The 25,108-nt window shown below is 49.6% G+C and overlaps 1 protein-coding gene across 7 annotated transcripts; it reads left to right on the forward strand.

Annotated features, from left to right (window-relative positions):
* Positions 1-2,128: 2,128 nt before the first annotated feature.
* METTL22 (methyltransferase 22, Kin17 lysine) lies at positions 2,129-20,341 on the forward strand. 7 transcript variants are annotated; one of them, XM_084764751.1, is made up of 12 exons: positions 2,161-2,257; positions 3,772-3,895; positions 4,935-5,070; positions 7,793-8,155; positions 11,862-11,902; positions 11,991-12,135; positions 13,726-13,797; positions 14,298-14,351; positions 15,232-15,312; positions 17,091-17,193; positions 18,657-18,825; positions 20,027-20,331. In XM_084764751.1, exons 3-12 carry the CDS (start codon positions 4,953-4,955, stop codon positions 20,069-20,071), a joined length of 1,191 nt encoding a protein of 396 aa, XP_084620877.1. In that variant the 5' UTR covers positions 2,161-2,257; positions 3,772-3,895; positions 4,935-4,952; the 3' UTR covers positions 20,072-20,331. The 7 variants fall into 7 exon arrangements, with proteins under 7 accessions (XP_084620878.1, XP_084620876.1, XP_084620879.1 ...); XM_084764754.1 differs by having other exon boundaries at positions 2,163-2,257; positions 7,942-8,155; XM_084764752.1 differs by lacking the exon at positions 3,772-3,895 and having other exon boundaries at positions 2,129-2,257; positions 20,235-20,341.
* The last annotated feature ends 4,767 nt before the right edge of the window (positions 20,342-25,108 follow it).

Genomic DNA, 25,108 nt, shown 5'->3' on the forward strand with positions numbered 1-25,108 from the left:
CTTACCCAGCTCCCTCCTTGCTTGCTTCCTTCAGCCTCTGCTCCTCCTGATGTTGCGGGCGGGCCTTCCCAGGCCACCTGACCACTCTCCACCAGCATTCTGGGCTTTTGAAGACACATCTGTTTACTATCAGGCCCTTCCCTGACAGACCAGAAGTATCCTGAGAGCAAGGGCCTGTCTGTCCTGTTCCTTGTTTTAGCCTCTTTCTTCCTGCCCCTCGATGACATTCTTTGATAGATATTTGCTTGGGATGACTCTCTCCCATGATCACACTAGCAGGATATACACGTGTGTTCACCTGTATGCATTGCGCTGCCTGCCTGAGTCTCTCCATCCATGTGTCTTGTGTGGGGAGGTGCTCAGGAGTGTACACACAGCAGGAAAATAGCCATGGAAGGCAGCAGCTTCTGCAAAGCTGGCCGAGGCACTTTGACACACCCCAGAAACCTGCTGCTTTGCTTAGCAGGAAGGTGAGACCGTGATGGTCATCCTCCTGTCAGCGCTGCTCTGCTTATAGGGAACAGGGATGATGTTCTACCAGGCCTGGGGTGTCCATGGGCTCCCTGGTCCCTGTCTTCTTCCATGATTGTCCACATTTTTTTTCCTTTGAGCCCTGACTTGCAGAAAAAAAGAAAAAGAAAGAACCCAGCAAGTGGGCTACTGGGGGACAAATGAAGGCTATGAGGTTCATGTTTGCCTCTGCTACAGTTTGGATAAAAATGCTCCTAGAAAAGAGCATGTACTGAGTGCCTGGTCCCCTATGAGAGTGGTGTTAAGAAGTGGGGCTTCTGCTGAGCCTGCGTGTTAGCACCTGGGAGGGAAGGGCTCAGAACATTGGGCTATTTCATAAAACACAGTCTGTTTTCTTTCCTCCTCCATCATGGATGGAGTCAACCTTCTAGTGGTGGGGTCTAGCTGGAGAAATACATCACTGAGTCTTTGGGGTCTAGGTCCTGACCTCTCCCTACCTCCCATTACTTATGCTCTGCCTCACACAGGTCCAAAGCAAAAAAAAAAAAAAAAAAAAAAAGCTAGCAATACTGGACTTCTGAAACCAGGAGTCAAAATAAGAACTTCCTCTATTAAGGTGTTCTCTTGGGTATTTGTCACAGCCACAAACATAAATGACTCGATACAGCCTCCAGCCTTAGGCACTCGGCACTTTCAGTGTTCTGAACAGAAGAAGGTTTATCTGAGGCGTAATGTTTGCCTCAGATTTCAATTCATGCCAGACTCCAACTTAGAAAGATCTGGACTCACCCTGTTAGGGGAGACTTGACCGGCAGATGTACTAGTACCTGCCAACTGCTTATAAGGATCCTAAACACAGGGTACAGGTAACAGGGGAAGAGGCCGGGAAGATGGCAACACACAGGCTGGGGATCCCTTACCCTCCAAACTGAACATAATCCTCACCACTTCCACCCTGTCTGCCTTGCAGGAAGGAGCGCATTCGAAACTTGAGACACTTCTGCTCCTCTCTTTGGCTATCAGACTATTGAAACAGTCGACCCCTAAGATTTGGATTACCCCAACAATCTCAAGCTGGGAGGAGATAATGGTTAAAGCCAGAGACCAAGCAGAGGGATAACTTGTCTTTCAGAAAGATATTTACAACTTTTCAGAGCGTTTTGCGAGAGAGATTGAAGCCAAAGCAATGGCAGAGCAGGACTGCTTAGCTATGCATAACTATAGCTCTCTACTTATAAAGAAATGTCCTATCAGCGCCCCGAAGACGTAGTTGCGTGGGTCATTGTATGGCTTTGTCTTCTGTTTTCTTACTATTGTTTCTTTGGCAATCTTAGGAACACTGGCCAAACCTGGCTTTTTGGGGCTCTGACCTTTAATGATTCTGGTAACACCTAAAGCAAATTATTTAACTTTTTACCGATTATGCTGGGCTCTCTACACCGCTGAGATCCTTAGCCCTATTTAAGTTCTTTCCGGGGCGGGGACTCCCGACCCGTCGCCCCACCTCCCATCCCCCGCCCCCCCACCCCCCCCACCCTCACCCCCACCCCCACCCCCCACCAAACGCATAGGCGTCCCAACCCTGGCCAGCCAACTAGGTGACACCAGTGCCTCCTGTTGCTGCCACAGTGCTGAGCGAGAGCAACAAGTGCTGGCTGGCTGCTGCTTTGTGCGCGTGCGCGACCCGAGCCGCCCGGACTACGCCTGCGCAGATCGTCTGTCATGGCCGCTTCCTGAGTCTTACAGCGAGGTTTTCGTACGGGACTTCAGCCCAGGGTCATGGCGGGTAAGCGCCCGAGAGAGGCGGTGGGACCGGGCAGGACCCGGTTTGAGAACCAAGCTCTCATCCTGAACCCCAAATTTTTCTCTTCTGTATGGGACCCCTTGGCTTACGTACTGAGTGTGGCAGCCCCTCTCGGTGTGGGATTCGGAAGGGAAGGAGGATCAGTGACTGGCTTCTTTAGACAAGTTCAGAGTGACCGCCGGTGGAGAGAGGAGGTCCCTGGAGCCCCAGACGCCACGCAGCGCGCGTGGCCAGCCTTTTCCCTGCACCTCTGGGCCCTCGTTTCTCCAGCTTCCTGGCTTTGCCTTACTCTGCCCCTAATTTTTGATTGTCCAGTGAGAGTGCATCTATCTCACCTGCCAGGGGGGAGGGGAGTCCTTTCAACCCCACGCCTCCAGCCGACTAGTTTTGAGATCAACACTGGCTGCAGGCCCTTAAAAAAAAAGAATTCATGGGAATCCGGCTCCACGATCCTGGAAGAGACTAGAACACATGCCTTCTGCCGTACAGGAATGAATTTGCAGCCTGTAACCTGGGGTACTTTTCAGCAGTGCCCAGGAGGAACCAGAAACCTGTCCACACCTGACATTTTCTGGTGGAAACTGCAGTTGCTATTTCTATGTAGAGAAACTGGTTCAAGGCCCTCATCCATCTTCCTAGGACACTCTTCTATAACCATGATGCTGTAATTATTTACTGTTTTCTGCCGAGTCCTGAAAAGAGGGCTCGTCTCATTTAATCCTCAGCCAGACCCCAAAAGAGACAGGAGCACCCCCACCCCACCCCCTATTTCCAGAATGCTTATTCCCTGGAGAATCCCGTAAAGGAAACTTAGGACTTCCATCTCAGGCCACAGTTCCTGGGAAACCTGCTTAGTTGAGACTTTTAAGTGGAAGAAATTGTATAGACATGAGCAACGAATTTACTTTCCATCTATATGTAAGACCATTTGGTCCTTATATAATTCCCACTTTCAGAAAGAGCAATGAGCATTCATTCTCTTAGGTGTAATTTTTTTTTTCTACCATAGCAGCCCATGCTACCTTTTTATACATGTTTAACCTTCCCAAAAATAGCAGAGAGGAGTTTTTTGGACAAAACAAAAAACAAAAAACAAAACAAAAAACAAAGCTGAAACACTGTAGGCAGACATCTTGTTTTCTGTCCAGAACTAGGGGAGCCGGTCTGCCTCCAGCCAATCAGTGGGTGTGGGTCAGGACTAGGCTGTGTTTCCTGTGCGCGGATCTTTGTGCACGGATCTTGTCTGGGTTTTGTTGTTTGCGGATGGCTGAGCACTTCTTTCATTTCGCTCACATGAATCCACATCGGTTTTGCCCGATTCCCAGCCCCGGTTCTCAATGCTTTTTTTTTGCTGGCTTAGCACGTTCTGAAGGAAAGAGCCACCCTCCTGCAAGCTGGGAATATGGCTGACGTTACAGGGCCAGAGAGCAAAATGATTTTTCTCCCAGGGTCTGTAGCTGGGAGGTGGGAGACCAGCCTTACGCCCTGTTGTCCAGCTTCACAGGCCACCAGACGTCCACTGGTTAGCTCCCTGTGATGGGTGGAACAGTTGGCTGGAAGTTCGTTGTTCCTGTTTGTGACCATTGTGACTCAGATATGGCTTTCTGACTTCTGGTTGTGGTGCGTGGCTGTATACAGACGTGTTCCCTGGAGACGGGTAGTGAAAGACTTCAGTGGTAAAAATGGCATGTTGTCTGCAGCTCACTCTTAGAGAGTTCAAGGGAGGGAAACCTAGATAGATGGATGATAGGTAGGTAGAGATACATGGATAATATGTATTGCTAGATAGTACATTATTAAATAGATGGTCTCTTGTTAGGTAATTTCTACTATTAGGGAGATGGTCTATGTTATTAGCTAGATGGTCTCTATTAGGCAGACAGGCTCTACTAGACAGTTATATTATTAGATAGATGGTCTCTTATTATTAGGCAGATGGTCTGTTATATATAGGGTCTCTATACTTTTGTTTCGTTTTTGTTTTGTTTTGTTTTGTTTTTCAAAGCAAGGTTTCTCTGTGTAACTCTGGCTGCCCTGGAACTCACTCAGTCTGTAGAGCAGGCTGGCCTTGAACTCACAGAGATCTGCCTGTCTCTGCCTCCTGAGTGCTGGGATTAAAGGCATGTGCTACTACCACCCAGCTGGGCCTTTATTGTTAAATAGATGGTCTCTAATATTAAATAGATGGCCTCTATTATCAGGTAGATGTTCCCTGTTATTAGATAGATGTTGTATATTCATTAGATACTGTGAATAGGCAGGACAACGTGCTCGTTTTCCACCAGTCCAAGTGGCAGATATGCTTGTTTATCATGTTGTTTCCCCAGCTTTCTTGACTGTTTGAAAACTGCTGGTAGCGCAGACTTGTCATCTCACTAAGATCACAAACTCAAGTGTGTCTGGACTACAGAATAAGTCAAGGCCAGTCTGTCCCAAAATGAAAACAGGGCTGGGAATATAGCTCAGTGACAGAGCTTGCCTAGCCGGTGCAAGGCCTTGGGCTGATCCTCAGCACCATGGAGACAGAGACAGGAGGGAGGGAGGGAAGTGTAAGGGGGGGTTGTTCAAGGAAAAGCTCCCCAGCTTCTCCTGGCTGCCTGGTTGGATAACTGGTGTTCTCTGGGACCCACCCTGCTCAGGACTTGCTCTTCCCTCTCAGGTGCATCCCAGAACTAACATGGGCCCAGCCATGGATGAGGTTACCTTCAAAAGTGACACAGTGCTGTCAGATGTCCACCTGTACACCCCCAACCAGAGGCACCTCATGGTGCGGCTGAATGGCATGGGGCAGCCAGGTAAGACCCAGGCCTGGATGGAACAGCGTGGTGCGTGGTGGAGCCCACTTGACCTTCTCTCTTGTTCTCATATTTCTTCTGGGAGATAAAGACTGGGTTTTTTTTTTTTTAATTTCAAATGTTATTGCAAAAACTGAAAAACAAAATCCACTTGCAGGATTTAATGAGACCCACAGTTTGTAGTATGTCTCAGTGAACATCTACACAGTTAGCCATTCTGAAGCTGTGGAGCTTCACATTGGATTTTATGATTTACTATTAAATGTTCTCCTTCAACCAGAAACACAAAAATCTGTGACACAGTTAGCACTAGGCCAATGAACTTTATGTTCTCTTTAGTGAATCAGGTGTCTTTTACCTACATTTAGCACATCGCTTAAGTCCTTCCTTAGCTGAGCACACGCCTGTGCTCTCCTGAGCACCTGCTGAGTGCCCATCCTGACCTAGCACAGGAACGCAGAAGTGAGTGAACACACAGTGGATGCAGCGATGGTAGCGGGGCTGTCTGTGACTGTAGGCCCAGGCAGTCAGTGTCCTTCATCCTGTGCCTGGCCGACTGTTCCCTTCTTCCTCAGCTTCCTGTCTTACCTTCTGCACAACCTTGCTGACTCCTTTTCCTGCAGCCAAGCATAGCTTCTGAAAGTGCAAACCCAGCCATAGTTCTGCCCTGGCTTAGATTCCTCACTGGTCCCCCATGGCTCTAAGGAACATGTGACCTTCTACTGAGCCTGTGACCCTTAGCCACTGTGCCTAGCCTAGTCATCCTTCCTCCTTGATCGTTGTGGCCCCCTTCAATAACTGCCCTAATTGGATGAAACATTATGCCAGACATTGGCAAACCACAGGCTGTGTGGGCAAATCTGGTCCTGCTTTGTTTTTTATAGATAATGCTCTGCTGAAACACCACCAGGCCTGCTTGTCTGCACATTTTCCTAACTGCAGACAGTTGGGTGGTTACAGCAGAGATCATATGGCTCAAAAAGCTTAGGATGTTTGTTTGACCTGCTAAAGGAAAGATTCGCCTTACATGGTTGCCACCATGTGTCGTGCAAAGTACTGTTTTGTGTCTGCGGCAGGGAGCTCACAGTCTGACCTTGTTTACTTTGGTGTTTCACCACCACAACCCTCAGATATAAGCCCCCTAAGATGCTGCATTCTGGTTTGTATCCCCAGCACATAGTACTGCACTCAGCACAGTCTGATGGTCAGCACATGTTTGTTGAGTGGGTGGGCAGGTGGAACGGTAGATAGATGGATGGGTGGCGGATAGGGGATAGGGCAGATGAATGAATAGATAAGTGGGCAGATGAATAGATGATGGGTGGATGGGTAGATAGAGGACAGATGGGTGGATGCACGGATGAAATGAATGAGTGGTCAAGGTGGGTAGATGGATGGATGGATGGATGGATGGATGGATGGATGGACGGTGGTGGATGAATAGTGAAGATAGATGAATGAGCAGTTAGGTTAATAGATGATGGATGGTTGGATGAACAGGTATAAATGTGTGGATGGATGGATGGAGAGATGGGTAGATGGAGAGATGGGCATGTAAGATGCAGGGGTGAGTAGATGTAGCTGAAGGGTGGTTGGGCAGTTGGGTAGATGGGATGGGATGCTGTAGGAGCCTGAAGGGGAGTCAACTAAGTACCACAAGCCAGAAAGGGTCTGTGCAAAGAGCTAAGGAAGGCATCCCAGGAAGAGGACATGGCTACACAAAGGCAGCAAGGACTGTCATCAGGTCCCCAGTGTCCCCTGCTCCTCGGTGATGTTCACAGTGCCATTCACCTGGGAGAAGGTGGGGAACAGTGAGGTGTGCCTAATGTACAGTCAAGTGAGCGGACTGGAGACTCTGAGCCAGCCCCTCTGTTCACTGGCCTTGGCCTTGGCCGGCCTGAGGGTAGATGCCCCCATTCCTGGGGTACAAGTGTGGAAGCAGGTGCCTGACCCAGCCCAGTGCTGTACATTCTGAAGCCCTCACTCTTTGTGTCTCTGGCACACCACCCCCGGTACATGCACTCTTACTGAGATCTGTCTCAGTGACTTTGTGTCTACCTGGTGGTGAGGGACGGTCCACGTTCCTCACCTACTCTCCTTAAGAAGCACCTGGTGTGCCAACAAGACTGAGTTCATATCTGGCCTCGGCCACTTAGCAAGCTCGCTCACCCTCTGAGCCTCAGTGTCCATGTCTGTGAGATGGTTAGTATGCGGTCTTCATGGTGACCCTGCAGTTAACCATGTGACACAGGCCAGGTACCTGCACGGATGCTCACTCAGCAGAGGCTGCTCCACCAGGAGCTGCTGCTCTGGTGGCCTCAGCTTCCCTGATGGTCCCTGCTGAGTGCAGCAAGCCTCTGTTGCTGAGCCTGTGCATCCCCACCTGGCCTTATAAATTGTCTCCAGGTGAGCAGGGCAGGTGGCTCAGTTAGTAGGGTGCTTGCTTAGCACACACAGCCCTGGGTTTGAACCCCAGCACCACATAAAAGTGGGTGTCTGGGTGTGATTGCGCTTGTGTATGACCCAAACTCTGCGGTGTAAAATCAGGAAGCTCAGAATTGGAAGGTCACTCTTGACTACATAGTTTGGGGCTAGCTTGGGCTACATGGGTCCGTGTCTCCAAAGAAAAACTAAAGTATCTCCAGCTGTCAGTCATACTTGTCAAAGACGAGGAAAGGGACGAGCACCTGGGGGTTGCTCACTCTGTGTTTCTCGCTTTCAGTCTTCCTGTCCCAGTTCAAGCTCCTGTGGAGTCAGGACTCTCGGACAGACTCAGGGGCTGAGGACAGTGGTCCCAAAGATGTCTCCACACAGGAGACACCTCCTGCTGGGTCAGGAAGTGGCCACAGTCATGAGGATTTGTCCCTCCAGGCTGAGGATGACAACACCATCCAGGAAGGGTTGAGTGTTCCCCTGGACGAGGATGGGGACCTGGATGTGGTACGGAGACCACGGGCTGCTTCTGACCCCAACCCTGCGGAGCCCACAAGAGACAAGGTACACCCCATGATTCTAGCGCAGGAGGAAGATGACCTCGTGGGAGACCGAGTGCACGAGAACTGCCCCCACAGCATCATCAAAATTGGTAAATAAAGCTCTTGCCCTCTGGCCTCCGAGGCAATGTCACAGTGGCTGTTGGGACACAGTCGAGCTGAGGGTATCACCCCTGAGTTCAGAGCTAGGAGCAGGCAGGGCCAACAGCTGGCAGAGTGTGTTCCACACCTGTCGGTCCTCTCTTGCTCAGGACTCCTCAGTGCCTCCCACTGAGAATACAAATGACTCAGTGGAATACAGATGACTCAGCTTAAAAAGCTGGGGCGACACGGTCACCTCTCACCTCTCACCTCTCACCTCTCACCCTCACTGACCATTATGACCTCAGACTCTTCCATGGTTTTTTTTTTTGTTGGTTTTTGTTTTTTTGCTTCTAGTGTAGCCTGCACTTCGGCCCTCGGGTGCTCACTACCAACCTCTACTTCTAGCCCATTCCCAAGTGTCCCAGATCCCAGCTCAGGTATCCCCTCCTGCTGCTGCTGCAAGTGCCGCTCCTGCCTCCTGCTCCCTCGTTCTCTAAGCTGGGGTGCAGGAGAGAGGGTCAGGACATGTGGAATGCCTGGCTGGCCTCAGTGCAGACAGGAAGCCACGGGAAACTCAGTAGCAGCAATGTGGAGTGGAAAGGGCTGTCAGTTTACAGCAACCTGGACTGGGCCAATCAAACAGGTTGGAGTGGACAATGAGAAGAAGAGGGGATGAGGCCCAAGAAAGGGCTCTTGGCCGACACTCAGAGACAACACTATGAGTCCTGTTGCCAGGGCTCACCAGGCAGAGCAGGGGTCTAGTGACCCCGCTAGTGTTGCATGACACTGTTTCAGACCCAAGTAAGCATCCCATCAAAGTCTAACTTGGTGACCCAATGGTGACTCACAGGAGCAGAAATGAGTCCAGACAGCTGCATCAAAGCCCACCCCAGCATGGGTATTGTCTCTCAGAGAGCAACCCTGAGTGCACTGCACAGGACAGAAATGTATGTGCTTTACTCAGGAGTGACAGCTGCCCACCCCTTGGTCAATCTTAATCCCTTTAACCTTTATTATGTGTGGGTTTTTTTGTCTTTTGAGACAGGGTTTCCCTGTGTAGCCTTGGTTGTCCTGGACTGACTTTGTAGACCAGGCTGTGACACAGACGTGAGGATAACTCATAAAGGCTTTACTTGACAAAGCATGATCACTAGACATCCAGAGCAGCTGTTGAGGCTTTGCTTGACAAAGTTCCAAAGATCTCTGGCTGATCACCACTGCCCTTAAATACTATGTATGGTCTAGTGTAATGTTGTTTAGAAATCTGATGTTTCTCCTAAAACTTTTTTCTCTTTATTTCTGAGCCCTAAGGAAATTCATACAGGGAAAACTTTTTCCCACAGAGGATGTTGAAAGAGGGCATCTGGCCAAAGGCTTGAGACATGGTAGAGTTTTTTGCTCCAACTGTGAGCACCAAAGCAGAAACTGCCTGTAAGAAAATTAAGACCTGGACATAACAGTCCCTGGCTAGATACTGTTCGCTGTAGAAACATTTCTTTAGAATCTGCTTTGAGAGCATTAGAAGGTGGGCTTGGAACATTGTGCTTTACAGATATCTTACAATAGAGGACCCCTTGGCAGTTAGCCGAGGCTTGGATAGCACACCTGTTGGTTTGGGTCTGGGAGTAAGTCAAGTTTGTTTTGTTTTATTTTGTTTTTTATTACTATTAGAGAACATTTAATTCAAGCTATGTTGCTTTGACAATCTTGTAAACAGAAGGGCTTCAGCCCAGGGAAATTTATTATTAAACTTTCCCAAGTATTGTTTAAAAAATAATAATCAGGTTATCCTGACCATTGCTTGGAAATTGATTGATTTTGCTGTATGCTTTATTGTAGGTTATACAGAACTTTCTGTATTACCTTGTTAAGACTGTCCTCTTATTTTGTCAATTTTTGAATGCCCTATTGATTGTAAAAGATGAAAAAAAATCATGATGTAATCTGCAGTGAAAAAATTGATTTTCGTTTTAATAAAATACTTGAGTTAGCCCAAGGAGAGAAGGGGCAAGCAAGTAACAGACATGAGAGAGTAAGATAGAGTGAGACAGCGTTGCAAGAGAGAGAGATGGGGAACAGCAAGCAAGAGAGATAGAAAGGTGTGGAACAGCAAGCAGGAAGAGAGATGGAAAAATGGGTGACAACAAGCAAGGAGTCAGACAGACAGCAAGCAAGACAGAGACAGATGAGAGCCAGAAAATAAAGTTCTCCTGGGCTTTAAGACCTTCAGCCTGTACCACATATGCCTGAGTCTCTGAGTATTTCTTTTTCCTCCATTCCTCGACCTCTCCTCAACAACTGGTTCCTCTAGCTAGTTGTTCAGCCAACGGTTGGTTTCCCTTAACCAGCTGTTTACCGCCTGCTCAGTTCTCCACCTCTCTCCACTCCTCTTCACTGTTCCCAGAGCTGGTCTGCAGGAGCAGCATTTGACTCTAGGTAGATGGTGTCAGAATTGATGGATGACACACCCTCACGGTGTCCTGAGGCATGGAGAATTCTTTTCAAGTGTAACAAAGCCCATACACATTTGCTGTCCGTCTGTCTGTGTTTGTCCATATGTACACGTGCACATGTGCATGCTATGACACACAGAGGGAGGTCAGCGAACAGCTCTGTGGAGGTGATTCTCTCCTTCCACCTTTTTGTGGGTTCCAGTGCTTGAACTCGTGTTGTCATGCTTGCACAGCCAGCAGCTTTGCCTGAGGCGCCATCTCACCAGCCCCAGGTTTTGTTTTGTCTTCTAGAAGGGTCTCACTCTTCCATCCAAGCTGACCCCAGTCCCACGCCCCACCCCACCCCCACAGGATAGCAGGTATGAGCCGCCATACACAGTCTGCCCCTTAGTTTTTCTTATGAAGCTGTGTTTTAGTTTGTGTGAGTTTGACATGCTCTAGAAACTTCTCTGATTTGTTTGTTTAAACCTCACACAACCTATTTGCAAGCGTTTAGAGCATAATTAGTCCCAGACCAACCTGGGCTGCAGTGTGAGACTCCATCTCAAAAAAAAAAAAAAAAAAAAAAAAAAAAAAAAAAGGAAAGGAAGCCCAGGTGAGTTCTGATGTCGTGGCAGAGACTATTTTACAGGCTTTCTTTTTCTCCTTCGTCTCATGTGCCTGTTCTTTCCCACCATCAGAATTTTGTTCTGAGATATTTTGGACTTCAGAGTGTATAACAGTCACCCTTCTCATGAACTTTTTCTTTTAAAAGATACACATTGGAGCTTACTGTGTTAGCAGCTTCTGGTATAGCTGTAAGCATAAGAACATATTTTGGCAAGAGCTATATTACTATTAGCGTGTAAATATATTTCAGTTTTAAAAGGGAGGTTCAAGTAATGTGATACAGTACTTGAGCTGGGTTCAGACCTGATGTTCCTTGGTCCCTGGGACACAAGGCAGCCATCCAGTGCCCTCAAGGGGATGGGCCACACCTGGCCTCAGTGGTGCTCACACCTTCTCCCACCTGGCCTCAGTGGTGCTCCCACCTTCTCCCACCTGGCCTCAGTGGTGCTCCCACCTTCTCCCACCTGGCCTCAGTGGTGCTCCCACCTTCTCCCACCTGGCACTGCAGTCCGTGCCTCTGCTTCTCTTTTGGTCGTTTAACTCTGTCGCCCATCTAGCCAGGCTGGCAGACTGCCACATTACCCCTGCCTTTGTTTTCTGTCCACTTCCATTTCACCATGGACGTTTCTTTCTTGGTTTCTATCCTGTTCAGAGCACACCATGGCCACGCCCCTGGAGGATGTAGGCAAGCAGGTGGGTAGGCCCTGTCTACTTCCTGTGGCCCCTGAGGGTCTCTCCTGAGCCTCAACTCACTGGTGGTTCTTTGTCTTCTTTCTTGCAGGTGTGGCGGGGTGCCCTGTTCCTGGCAGACTATATCCTGTTCCGGAGGGACCTCTTCCAGGGTCGCACCGTGCTGGAGCTTGGGGCAGGCACAGGGCTCGCCAGCATTGTGGCAGCCACCATGGCACACACCGTATACTGTACAGGTAACAACTCTACCTGTATAGTAGGGAGTGGTGGGCTGCATGGTTTGTACGGTTTGTACCAACTGTAAAAATGACCAGGTCACCAGGCGCTAGACACTAGCTGCTCCTGATTCCCTCAACACCCAGGCACTACAGTGTCACCCTGTGGCCCTGAGGTCACTGGCCATGCAGGGTCTGAGGCTCTCTCCACTCAGCGTCCAAGGAAGAGCAACGTCTCAGGAAACCCCAGGCTGTCCTCCTCGAAGGCCTCACACACTGGTTTCTCATTATGTCTGATACTAGGAACAAGGCTTCTTCTTAGGGGGAAAAGTACAAGGCAAACGATGAAAACACAATTTTACAACCCCCAGAGGGATTCAACAGTAAGCAATGTATTAGGCACCTACTGTGGAACGAGTGCAGTTCCAGAGTGTAAGCAAGCAAGCCCCAACCCCAGGACTCACAAAGAACTTACTTCTAACCACTTATATCTGAATGTGTACACAGTCTTTTGTAGTTTGTCATCTCTTTCCTCTTACATGTTCTCCTTTTTTAAAAGTATGGGCATTGTTGTTTTTGTCGTGTTTGTTTTGTTTTGAGGAGGTCTCACTGTGTCTCTCTATTCCAGCTGACCTGGAACTCACTATGCATACCAGGCTAGTCTTTTTTTTTTTTTAACCTAGTCTAGTCTTGAACTCAGAGATACATTTGCCTCCGCCTCCCAAAGTGCTGCCCAACTTACTTTTATATATTGTATATCATATCATAATAGTGTGTGTGTGTGTGTGTGTGTGTGTGTGTGTGTGTGTGTGTAATTCCTGGAGCTGGAATTACACTTGGTTGTGAGCCACCAGATGTGGGTACTGGGAAGTCTTTAAGTCTAAGTGTGAGGTCTTAACCTTGGAGCCATCTTTCCATCACCCTTCGATACACACTCTTAAGGAATAACTGAATCTCTATAGTTACTATATACTAGGTGAGTACGAGCACACGCGCGCGCGCACACACACACACACACACACACACACACACACACACAACCAAAAGTCTTGAAAAGTATTGTTTGGTTGGTTGGTTGGTTGGTTTGGTTTCGGTTTTTTGAGACAGGGTTTCTCTGTGTAGCCCTGGCTGTCCTGGACTCACTTTGTAGACCAAGCTGGCTTCAGATTCACAGAGATCCGCCTGCCTCTGCCTCCCGAGTGCTGGGATTAAAGGCGTGCGCTACGCCCGGCCTTAACTAGGTCATCTTTATCAGTATGTTTAGCCCCTTTGCCTAGCACTCTAGCCATCCTGCTCTTTCTCGCCTTTGTCAATCGCAGCAATGAACACCTTTGTACCTCATCTGGTCATCCATAGAGTGATGCACTGATCCTGGGTGGCAAACTGGTTACTGTTTTAATGTTTAAATTTGAAATTACATCAGACTCATACAGAAGTTCCTTAAATCATTCAGCAGGTGTCATGTACCCCTCCTCCAGCTTCCAGAGATGCTAACACCTTAAGTGACTGTAGCACAGCGGTCCAGCTATTGGTGATGGCTCTCCATGAAAAACGCTGGGGACAGGTGTCTTAAGAGCCCATGTGTCATGGTGTGCCCTTCTGTCATTCCAGATGTCGGCACAGACCTCCTGGCCATGTGCCAACGAAACGTTGCCCTCAACAGCCACCTGGCTGCCACGAAAGGTGAGGACCAGTAGCGGTGCTTGGGGCCAGGTGGGACTCCCCCAGTGGGCCCAGTGCTGGGGTAGCTTCCCTTTGCGCCATGAAGGGAAGATGCCAGGTGTTTCTGTGGTGTAACACAGCTTCTGAGCATAGATGACCGTGCTGTGGGCACAGCGGAGCCTTCCTGACAGCCCTGGGCTGACGGTCAGGCTCTTCCATGCACTTGGCGCATCCTGTTGGTGTTACCTAACCACACAGTCATGAGTCACCCACTGACCTGCCCGCCCCTCTGCAGGTGCCGTCTCCAGGGATGGGGACCAGGACTGATGGATTTGTGTGTTCCTTGTGTCTGTGGAGTCAGTGACCTTGAGCACTGAAAACATGCGGGAAGAGGAGGGGCAGGTGGGAGAGAGGGCTGAGAGAAGATAGAGGTCTGCTTAGATGGTAGGGGTGAGGGGGACAGTCGGGGTGCTTTTCCGCCGTTGGGGTACAGTTTGGGAGTCCTGTGTCTGCTTTTGCAGGTGGCGTGGTTAAGGTCAAGGAGCTAGACTGGCTGAAGGATGACCTCTGCACAGGTATGTGCTTCTTGCGGTGTCCCCTCGCTTCAGTGGCTTCCTCTGTGGCTCCCAAAGGTCTCAGCTCTGTGGACTAAGTGAGCCACAGAGTCCTGGCTGCCTCTACAGCCCCACATCATGTGGAAGGTTCCCTCCACTGGGTTCTGCGCCCAGCTGTTCTCTGAACACCTGCCACATGCTGGGCCCTTGACTGCAGGATGCTATTCACACCTCCCAGGGTCACCATGGGGGAATCCACTCTGAATGGGAGTGGAGAGCAGCGCTCAGAGAGGCCAGGGTGTGGCCCCAGGTCTGTGACCTCTGGGGCCTAAACTGGTTCCCAGAAAGCACAGTGGGTGACTGGGAGAGATTCTGAATTCTTCCATAGACGATGTCAGAACCAATGTTTGGTTTTTATACAGCAGCTTCCTTTTTACCCCTGTCAGTAAGGGAATTCTGAGTAAGCACCTCTCACCTACCAAGCATGTTGTGCTGTGAGCCCTTTGACCCTTGACCTTCTCAGCCATTTTCTGAGGAGTTTTAGTGGCCTTTCTGTAAACACACAAAAAATGAAACCCTCACTGGGGGCAAAGGTGCCCCTTAACTGTGTGGCTGTCCCTAAGGTACAAGTCAGTCTGTTTCCAGCCCTATCTCTCTCTTTCCCTCCTTCCATCCATCCCTCCTTCCTTCCTTCTTTCCTTCCTTCCTTCTTTTCTAAGACAAAGTCTCATTAGGTCGTCATAGCTGGCCTGAAACTCTGAAGGCCAGGCTAGTCCAGCAGTCACAAAGATCTGCCTTCTTCTGCCTCCTGAGTACTCAGGAGGGATCACCAAATGCAACTTGCCCAGCTCGGCCTTGTCTCTGGTCCTGAATGGGCCACTCGGTCTTCTCTTTTTGGTAGATCCCAAAGTCCCCTTCAGCTGGTCCGAAGAAGACGTCTCTGACCTGTATGATCACACCACTGTGCTATTTGCAGCCGAAGGTGAGATGATTCTCTGTCGTCCCGTGTCCTTGTCATTACCTGTGTCATAGTATCCCCCATAGTATCCCCAGGTGTACGGAGCACGAGGTCCTTGTGCTCTCAGGTAAGCACAAGGGAAACCAGGAATGTTAAACATTCAGGGTGGCTCCTCAGCAGAGGAGACATAGACCTGTTTTCTACCCAGAGGCTGGACGTAGTTAACAGCCCCGTGGTCTGTGCTATCTATCTGTAGGGCCAGGCCACACCACATCCCCAGACTATTAGGCTTATCCTAGACTTTCCCTCCCTAGAACTTTATCTTGAGCACCATTTCTCAGTCAATAGAACCCATCCATAGGGGAGAGGTCACATGTGCTTTGTAGCTTGGTGACCTCTAGGATGACCTAGGAAGACCACAGCAGATCGTAGGTCCTCAGCTATAGAACCCGTTCTTATGGAAGAGGTCACATGTGCTTTATAAGAGAGTTTTGATGAAGTCACTTCTTTAGCTTTATTGTGATAAATGCCACCAGGAAACCTTTTCCAAAGTAGTACTGTATTTGAATATGTCTAAAATAACCTGCCCAGGGACAGATTCTAGAAGTTTGAACTGACCAGCTAAGTAAACTGTGTTGAACTGGATTTCCTTCTTGCCTCACACAGATCATTACTCTGACATCCCTGGTGCCTGCAGGGACCCCTCAAACCCTCACTTGCTCTGAGTCAGTTCTTCAGGGAGATAAATTAGGACCTACCCTGCACTGGGAGGCAGTGCTGGGATTCGGACACAGGACAAGTGGCTGAGGTGCCTTTTTAACCAAACCAGACCTAGCCTCCAGGTTCTCCCAGTATCCCTCAGTCCCTACCCGTTAGAGGGGATAGCTGGCATACCTCGCCCTCTACCCTGAACTCTCCAGCCCAGGGGCGTGGCTTCCTCTCCCCCAGAGGCTCTTCACTAAATAATCCAGACATTTTGGGCCCCTTCCCACGCTACATTTCCTCTCTTCCCCACTTCCCTACCCCTGTGTACACACTTTTTCCTCTGTCTCCTGCTTTTTTTTGTCTCCCTCTGCATGGCAACTTCCCTGACCTCCTCCTGTGAGATCAGTAACCCCACCTGAGAGCTGCCCCCCAATAAGCCTGCTTTTATACTTTAATGTGGTTCAAATTGGCTTGAACTAGGCATCAGCAGAAAATGCCTATCAGGCACCAGCAGCCCCAACAATGGCTCATGAGGCATTCACCTCCATCTGCATAAGGAAGATGACTTTGTTGGGAGCTACTTATGGACAGACAGTGGCCCGCTGTGTTTCCCCAAAGTCGCTACCCTCCACTTACCGAGCTCCTCTTTTGTGTGGCAGTCAGTTCACAGCAGAACTGATGAAGACCTGGCTTCAGATTATTGCCCAGTGTCCAATCTGTGAAGATGCCTAAAGGCTCAGACACATAAAACACACGCACACGTGTACATAACAGGGAAAGTCACATATTTGTGCGTGCTCCATCCTTGCCCTTGTAAATGTCTAGCAAACACTGTGCCTCCCTGAGGAGGCTAGCTCTGATTTGCTGTGGTCTGCCCTGTGGAACAGCTAACAGCAGCTTGCTGTGAGAAACTCTAGCCAGGACTTAAAGAACTAGCCTCACTGTGCTCTTAGAGACATCTTAGAAGCACCTTTCCAGAACATTCCCCCCCCCCCCCCCCAGCCCTCCGCTACTGTTTGTGATAACAAGGATCTACTGTGGTGTTTCCATGGCCTTCTCCAGAAGGTACACTTTCCCTAACACCCTTCTTTCCCCAGTGTTCTACGATGATGACTTAACAGATGCCCTCTTTAACACGCTCTGCCGACTAGTCCACAGACTGAAAAATACCTGCACTGCCATCCTGTCAGTGGAGAAAAGGTGAGCTCTGCCACCCACAGCTGCGTCCTTCACTGTATTATCATTGCACTAACTGCATCTATCATGCACCTACTGTGTGCTGGGCTGGGGCTCATCCCTCATCTCCATCCTCTCATTTAGTCTATTAAACTCTGCTGCCAGGTACAGCCAGCCTGGTCCCTTTTCAGAAGGAGCATGGAAAGCTGGGGGATGTTGCTGGTCTCCAAGCCACAGTGAAATAGTGATGAGATCAGATGAGAGCCTGCCTGAGGCCAGGCACCTTGACCTTGGCCCCACTTCCTCTTGTCTTCCACATGCCAAGGCGTTGTCATTAAGGCCTACTATTAGCATCACTTGTACTTTGTTTTTCTATGGAAAGGACATTTTCTGTGTTCCTGTGTCTTCAGCAAAACTTAAAAATGAAAAATTGAAATGATGAGTAATAAAAATGAGACTGAAGGGATTCCTTTGTGAGTCACGTATGTGTGCCCTCTGCTAGGACACTGCAGAGTGTCTCTGGGCTTCAGCTTTGCCTTTCTACACCAGACTGTGTCAAAGCTAAGCATTCTTAGGCTCGCAGCATTGTGTGTCCCAAGCGTCTCCTTCAGACACAGTCACCATAGAAGGAAGGGCCTCGCTTTGATCCTCACCCTATAGACCATAAAGAGGAGACTCAGGGCAGATGGGAAAAGCTGAATTCTGTAAATGGTGTTTAAAGGGTTACTGTTTGCCTGGGCGGAGTGGCCACAGCACTTGGAGATGCAGCCAGAAGACCAGGAGACCTTGTCTCAGCATATAAGGGAGAAGAAAGTGTCAGCCTGCGGCCTCCACACTTATCCATGCACACATGTATCCTACATGAACACACACAAACATTAAAACACACTCGTATGCTACATACACATGTGAAAGAAGAAAAAAAAAAGGAAAAGATTGTATTCAAGGCAAGTCATTTTAAAGATTCTGGTATTGAAAGGTTCAAATGGCAGAAACAAAATGTGTGCGCGCTTTCTCTCTCTCTCTCTCTCTCTCTCTCTCTCTCTCTCTCTCTCTCTCTCTCTCTCTCTCTCTCATCACTCATCTCTGCAACTTCCTGGCAGTGTCCTTTGCTCTGTGCCTCCCTTTGCCACAGCCTCCTGTTCCCCCATCCCATAGATAGTACCCAACCCACAGCACCCAGCCCGCAGATCTGTCCAGAATCCATTGGTATCACCTGGTGAGGTGATGGGTGTCTGCCTTTCCACAGGGCCATCTTGGCAGGTCACATCAGCTTCCTATACTCACATGTATGACGTAGAGCCGGTAGCCATCCCAGGAACGCAGGCGTCCATGCAGGTTCAGGAAAGACCTTTCTCAAAGGCTGGATGCAGAGAAGACACGTAAAGGCCAGGCTCGAGCCATGCACTGAGCAGGGAGCAGGCTGTGAGGATGCAGCAGAGCCCTTCCCGGTCATGATGAGTGTGTTGGTGCTGGTCAATCCACAGGTTCAACTTCACACTGAGACACTTGGACGTCACCTGTGAAGCCTACGATCACTTCCGTGCCTCCCTGGACTCCCTGGAGAAGCTGGCTGACGGCAGCCTGCGCTTCATGGTGGAGCCTGTGGAGGCCTCCTTCCCACAGCTGCTCATCTACGAGCGCATCCGGCAGCTGGTAGGTGCAGCCCCATGAGGGTGGTGAGAAGCAAAGCAGTGGGCCGGGCCTGCCCTCCTGTCTATATAGTCTGCCCAGGAGAGAGGTCTAATGCTGGGTGTGTGTGTGGTGGGGGAGGGGCGGGTGTCAGTCATTCTCAGCAGCCACCCTGCTGGGACTGTGGCTAAGTTTCATGTTCTCTCTCTGTGAGCACTTAAGACTCCAGAGGAAGCTAGAAAGCAGGCATCAGTTACTTTGCTCCTTGCTAAGGCAACATATTTGACCAAAGCAGTTTCAGGAGGTATTTTTTTCTGGCTCCTATGTCGAGAGGGTACAGTCACAGCATGGAAGACTAGGCCACAGGAGCAGGTGGCAGCTGGTCACATTGTGTCCATCTCAGGAAGCAGTGAACAGGAAGTGGGACCAGCCTGCACACAGTGACCCATTTCCTCTTCCTCCTACAAGGCTCCGCCTCCCAAAAGTTTCCCAACCAGTGTGTCCAGATGGAAACCAAGTGTTCAGACTCAGGAGCTCGGGAGGAACATTCTAAATTCAAACCACAAGGCAGGAGGTCATCTGGGGAGCACTGAGTGGGAAGGGAGGATTGGGGAGTGTGGCAGATGGTAAGGCAGAGCCAGGTGATGACTGGGGAAGCCACATGAGGGACAGTTTGTTCTATATCACATGCCATCATAGCCGGGAGGTCATAGCTGCAGGAGTGTGAGGCAGCTGCTCGCCGGCATCCGCTGTCCAGGGCCCCTGCCCTCGGGATAGTGCTGCCCACATAGGAGGAGTCTGCCCACCTTAGGTACCGATCTGGGAACACTGTCACAGCACGCACAGAGGTGTCTAAGTGATCCCAGATCCTGTCCAGTCTTAACCATCGTGCTGATGGCCACATCTGCTCTGAGGACATTGTCCCTCTGGCCAAGCACCAGGGTTCACGCCAGGGTCTTGGCAATCCTCCTGCAGGTTAGCCAGCATGTGCTCAGTGCCTCACGCCTGCCCACTGTCTGACCTAAGGCACTCAGCGCTTAGGATCAATTTGAAAACCCAAAATGACTCCTGAAAATCACCAGGAGCTGGATTCACAGGAGTCCGTCTGGCATCTTTCGTTCTCTGCCTTTGGCTGTGGAGATCAGGCCTCTTTCTCAGGAGGGAGGAAGACAGTAGCAGAAGGAGGGCCGAGCTTTCTCACATTCCCTCCTTTGTTCCCACTTAGGAAATGGAGCAGCTGCCATCCCTTCAGCCCCTTGCAGCCATGTGACATACCCATATCCATTTGGCTAGCTCTAGGCTTGGCTACCCAGCCATTGTGCCACCATCTAGTCGCCAGAGCCTCCCAGACAGGAAGAGCCCCTGTCCCTGCCCGGTGTCATCATGGATCTGCGCTGTGACTCCTCAGACCCTTTCATTTCTGTGTGTTGCAGGAGCTCTGGAAGATTGTCGTGGAACCGACAGCCTGAGTCCCCTCTGTGACCTATTGGTTATTATCTTACTGCATTTCAAATAAAAACAAACCCTCCCTAGTCATGCACTTGAGATGCTGTCATCTTAAACACAGTGAGTGGCCCTTGCATGTCCCAAGCTGGCTTCCTGGGGTCCATCACTACCTGCATCAGTAACCCTCACCCCCCCAAAAAAAGCTCAGCATGGTGATTTAGTTGGCTCACACTTGTCACACAGCTCCCAGGTGCTCCCCAGCCACTTGGTCAAAGTCAGCTAATGCTCTGTCTGCACTTCGGTTATTTCCGTGGTGCACTTCCTACGGTGCGGGGCCATGTCTCTGTCATCACTTTGCACTCTGCTAGTAGGACTAGCCACTTGCAAAGGACGTTATATAGAGGTGGGCTGAGATTTAGCCCAGTGGGGTGCTTGTCTAACAGACACACAGAACCTTGATTTCGTCCCTAGGGCCACATCAAATGGATGTGGCAGTACATAGCTGTAATACTAGGGCTATGTGATATGCACCAAAGAAAACCACCCAGACACAGGCTCAACCCACTAGCAAGGCTTAATTAAGCTGGGTATGGTGGTACACACCTTTAATCCCAGTGTTCCAGAGGCAGAGGCAGATGGATCTCTTGAGTTCAAGGCCAGCCTGGTCTGCATAGCAAGTTCCAGGACAGCCAGGGCTACACAAAGAAACCCTGTCTTGAAATTTTTTTTTTATTTAAAAAAAAAATAGCCAGCCAGTGACTACAATGAGTGTTCGAGACCCACATGCCTTCCTGAGCCTTCCTCAGGGTAAGCTTTTAAGCATCAAATCCACATCCTGGCTTGACACACCTCCAGTTAGCAAGAACATTTATACAGAAGCCAAAAGACAAAATTAGTACTTCCTCAGAACTATGGCATTCGTTGGATTAATATTTGTTCTCATTTTGGTAGATATTGGTGTCTACATGCTGGGTCCCAAGGCCTGGGTGGCGTTTCCATTATGGCATCAGTTGTGCCAAGGTCGAGGCAGAATGAAAGTTCAAGGTTGGGCTGGTGAGATGGCTGCTTTGTAGCAGAGCGTGAGGACTGAGTTCAGATTCCCAACACTGACATAAAATGTAGGCACAGCCCTGCACAGGGAAACGGGGGGGGGGGGGGGGGGGGTGTGAGGCAGGGGAGGGAAACAGCCAAAGGCAGGTGGATGTCTGGAGCTCATTGGCCATCCAACCAAGCCAAACCAGTGAGCTCCCCACCCCACCCCACCCATGTGCTGAATAGGCACTGGGGAGAACAGCAAAGCCAACCCTTGAAGCTCATTGGCCAGCCAGTCTAGCCAATTCAATGAACTTCAGGCTCAGTGAGACACAATAAAGGCAGAGATCAGCAGAGGAGAGACACCCAGCATCAACCTCTGGGCTGCACACACACAGATACACACGCACCTGTATGCACATATACATGTATCCATACTGGCATCAACATATACCATAACACACACACAGTCTCTCCCTCTAAAATAAAATGTTCTTCAAAATGACCCTCACAAAGGACCAGGCATGGCAGCATGCAGTTTTAGTCCCAGTACTCGAGAGACAGAGGCAGGCAGAGCTATGTGAATTGGAAGCCAGCTTTCTCTACATAGAGTTTCAAGACAGCCAGGGCATAGGGAGACCCCGTCTCAAAAAATGAAGGAGGAGAAAAAGAAGAAGAGGAAGAAGACCAGGAGGCCCAGTGAGTGACAATTCCCTGATGCTCTGAGGAGCAGCCCCTATGTGTAATTGGCCCCAAGCATTTGAGTGGCCCCGGCTTCTTCACACAGCTCATGAGGCAGGCCACTGTATGTCTTAGTCATGTGTCCTAAGAGCTTCCTCCTGACGCAGCCCAGAACTGCTCTTGGCTGTAATTCACAGCGCCACTGGGGCTTTACATCCCAGTCAGCCTCTGTGTTTTACAGCCTACAGAGAGCCTGTGCCAGAGCTTGCTTGCAGTGATATTTCAGAATCATCAAACCATTGAGATACATGCTAGGTAATTAACCCAGGTCACTGGACACACTTTTTTTTTTTTCTTGACACATTCTAACATTTTCAGAGAAATATATAGCGCAAGGAGATGATGTGGCTGTTCACCCATAGCCTGAGCAGAAATTTGTTCAAATCAACAAATGGTGGTGCTATTTCCCTCTCCTCCCCCACCAGCTTCTCAGGTGACGTGTATGGATCAGCAGGGGTCCAGGTGCTACCTGCCATTTCTAACCTGGCTCCCACGCAGGGCCCCACTCTGCAGTTAACTATGCCCGTGGCATGATGCTCCATGACTGATCCAGAGCACATGGGCAGGCTGCAGTGTGTCATTCCTGGTTACAAACACACTTAAGGGATGGGGAGTTGAGTTGGTTGCCAAAGTGCTTGCCTGTCGTGCATAAAGCTGGGCACATGTCTTTAATCCCAGCACTGGGAAGATACAGGGGAGACAATCAGAAGTTCAGGGTCAGCTTTTTCCAGACAGGGTTTCTTTGTGTAGCCCTGGCTGTCCTGAACTCGCTTTGTAGACCAGGCTGGCCTCGAACTCACAGCAATTTCCCCCTGCTTCTGCCTCCCAAGTGTTTTTGTTTGGTTTTTTTTGTTTGGTTGGTTTTGGTTTTGGTTTTGGTTTTTTTAATTGATTAAAATGATAAAGTATTGGGAGGGTAAAGCAGGCAGATCTCAGAGTTCCAGGACAGCCTGATCTACATAGTGAATTCCAGGACAGCTAGGGCTACACAGAGAAATCCTGTCTGAGAGGCAAGGGTAGATTAAAAAATAAACTTACTACACATGCTACAAAAGCTGTCCTCTACCAAGTGACAAGTTTCAAGACGTGAGTCAAAATAATCATATGGCTCTGTAGCCAATTTAGAGAAAAATAATTTTGGCCCAAAGATTCTAGGAAGACTTGAAGAAAGAGGTTGGTAGACCACTTCTCAGGTGGATTTGGGCCTACAAGATCCTGGACTCAGCCACATTCTGAGACCCAAAGTACATAGAATGATTTCAGCCCTGGGCCGCCACCTCCATCACTCATGGACTATAAAGCCAGGCTGAGATAGAGACCCCTGAACTGGCATTTCCATTCACTTCCCAACCTGATGCTGCAGTCATTCTACAAATGCCTGGGTAAAAAGATAAACTACACAGACATGGGGGAGGAGGTCCCACATCTCACAGGGAGCTACACCCAACAGGCGTCTGATGAAAGTGCACGCAGTCCCTAGCCTGGGACTCCACTCCAGCTTTATCAGTGATACGTGGTTTTGCTGCACTGTTAGGGTACTGGGCAAAGGGCAAAGTAGGTGGTGCTGAGTGCTTTCAGTTGGTATATTTTCAACTTAACAGCAGGGCCAAGGAAGCAGGGATTCACAGTCAATTGAGCAGCTGCACATACGTCCCATACTGCCAGGGAGCATAAAGAAGGGTGACTCAACGCCCAGAAGTGGGGTGCAAGGTGACCTTAGACCAAAGCCTCAGCTGGAGTGTGTCTATGCACCATTGATTAGAATGTGAGTTTTACAATGCCATAAAAACTGAAGCCACAAGATGCTTTTCTGCATGGGATGATAGTCCCCATGGAAACGCTGGGTTTGTGGAACCACATCTCATCATTCCATCCCACCCCCATCTATAAAAACTGGGTTTTCACATCCTCTGGTAAACATGTCTTTCTGTCTAGTCCTTCATTGGTAAAGATTTTAATATGTGTTCACTCTGTCCTTTAAGACAGAGTCTCATGTAGCTTAAGCTGGCCTCAAACTCACCAGATAGCTGCTGAGAATGACCTTAAACCCAATTCTCTTGCCCGCACCCTGAGTGCTAGGATTAGGCCCGCCAGTGTACCTAGCTTAGATGCTGCTTGGTACCGAATCCAGATCTGCAGTCCTCGCCCTAGATGTTGTTCTGGATCCCACCTTGGAGATCACTCGTTGCCCCACCCCCACCCAAAGTCCAAGGCTGGAGAGCACCTCCCTCACCCAGTGTTCACCCAGTGTTCCTGCTGGTGCCTGGGACAATTTGTACCACAAGATGGCATCCTAACCTCATCAATCAACAGTGGGGTGCATCTGGAAGTTTTGACATTGATGGCCCCTCCAAAATGAGTCCCCAGGGACTCTGGAGAAATGTTCACTGTCATGATCACATGATACAGTTGTCTAGCAGTGGCTCTGTGCCCCTTAGCACCCAGCCACCCCTGTACTTTATATCAGATCACATCCTCAAGTTTTAAGCATTTACCAAACGTTGGTCACAGTAACAGCCCTTTTACCCATTTTATTTCTGGCAGTGCTGTGTGGGGATGGCACCCAGGGCTTTATACAGACTAGGTAACACACTACAGCTCAGCTACATCCCCAGACTGCACACATTCAGATGCTGATAAGCCAAGGCCCTGAGGCTTACATGGGCTAACCAAGGACATGGGGTTCAGAGATAGCAGGTATGTAGTCTAAACCCAGGTCCATCATCTTCAAAGCAAAATTCCAGTGTTTTCCTCATTCCAGCTGCCTGGAAATGCTCCTGTAGGTCTGCAGGAGGTCAGGGGCCACTGGGCAGAACACCTGGCTATGCCTTTGTTCTGGTATTCACAGAAGGGCGGGTCTTGCCAGGAGTAAGGTGTGGCCCCAGCCTTTTTCTTACTTCCTTAGGATTCAGGAAATAACTAAGTGTTGAAAGGTAGGAGCCTTTGTTTGGACCTGCAGTATCTCACCCAGGAAAAAGCCAAGTCCCACAGGCAGATGGTAGAATTTCCAGCTTCAGAGGTGGCCTGGATGCGAGGGCAGAAGACAAAGAGGCCTTTCTTCCATGTCCTTTTACTCTGGGGTTTCCTG

Source organism: Acomys minous (genome assembly GCF_964271855.1).
Source record: "Acomys minous genome assembly, chromosome: 16".
In the NCBI taxonomy this organism is placed as follows: domain Eukaryota; kingdom Metazoa; phylum Chordata; class Mammalia; order Rodentia; family Muridae; genus Acomys; species Acomys minous.

Excerpts from the sequence above, each read along its gene's own strand:
- METTL22 (XM_084764750.1), top strand. The coding sequence starts at position 4,953 with ATGGGCCCAGCCATGGATGAGGTTACCTTCAAAAGTGACACAGTGCTG. Across the intron at positions 8,156-11,861 it reads CCACAGCATCATCAAAATTG|AGCACACCATGGCCACGCCC; the intron begins GTAAATAAAGCT and ends TATCCTGTTCAG. Across the intron at positions 17,194-18,656 it reads ATCCTGTCAGTGGAGAAAAG|GTTCAACTTCACACTGAGAC; the intron begins GTGAGCTCTGCC and ends GTCAATCCACAG.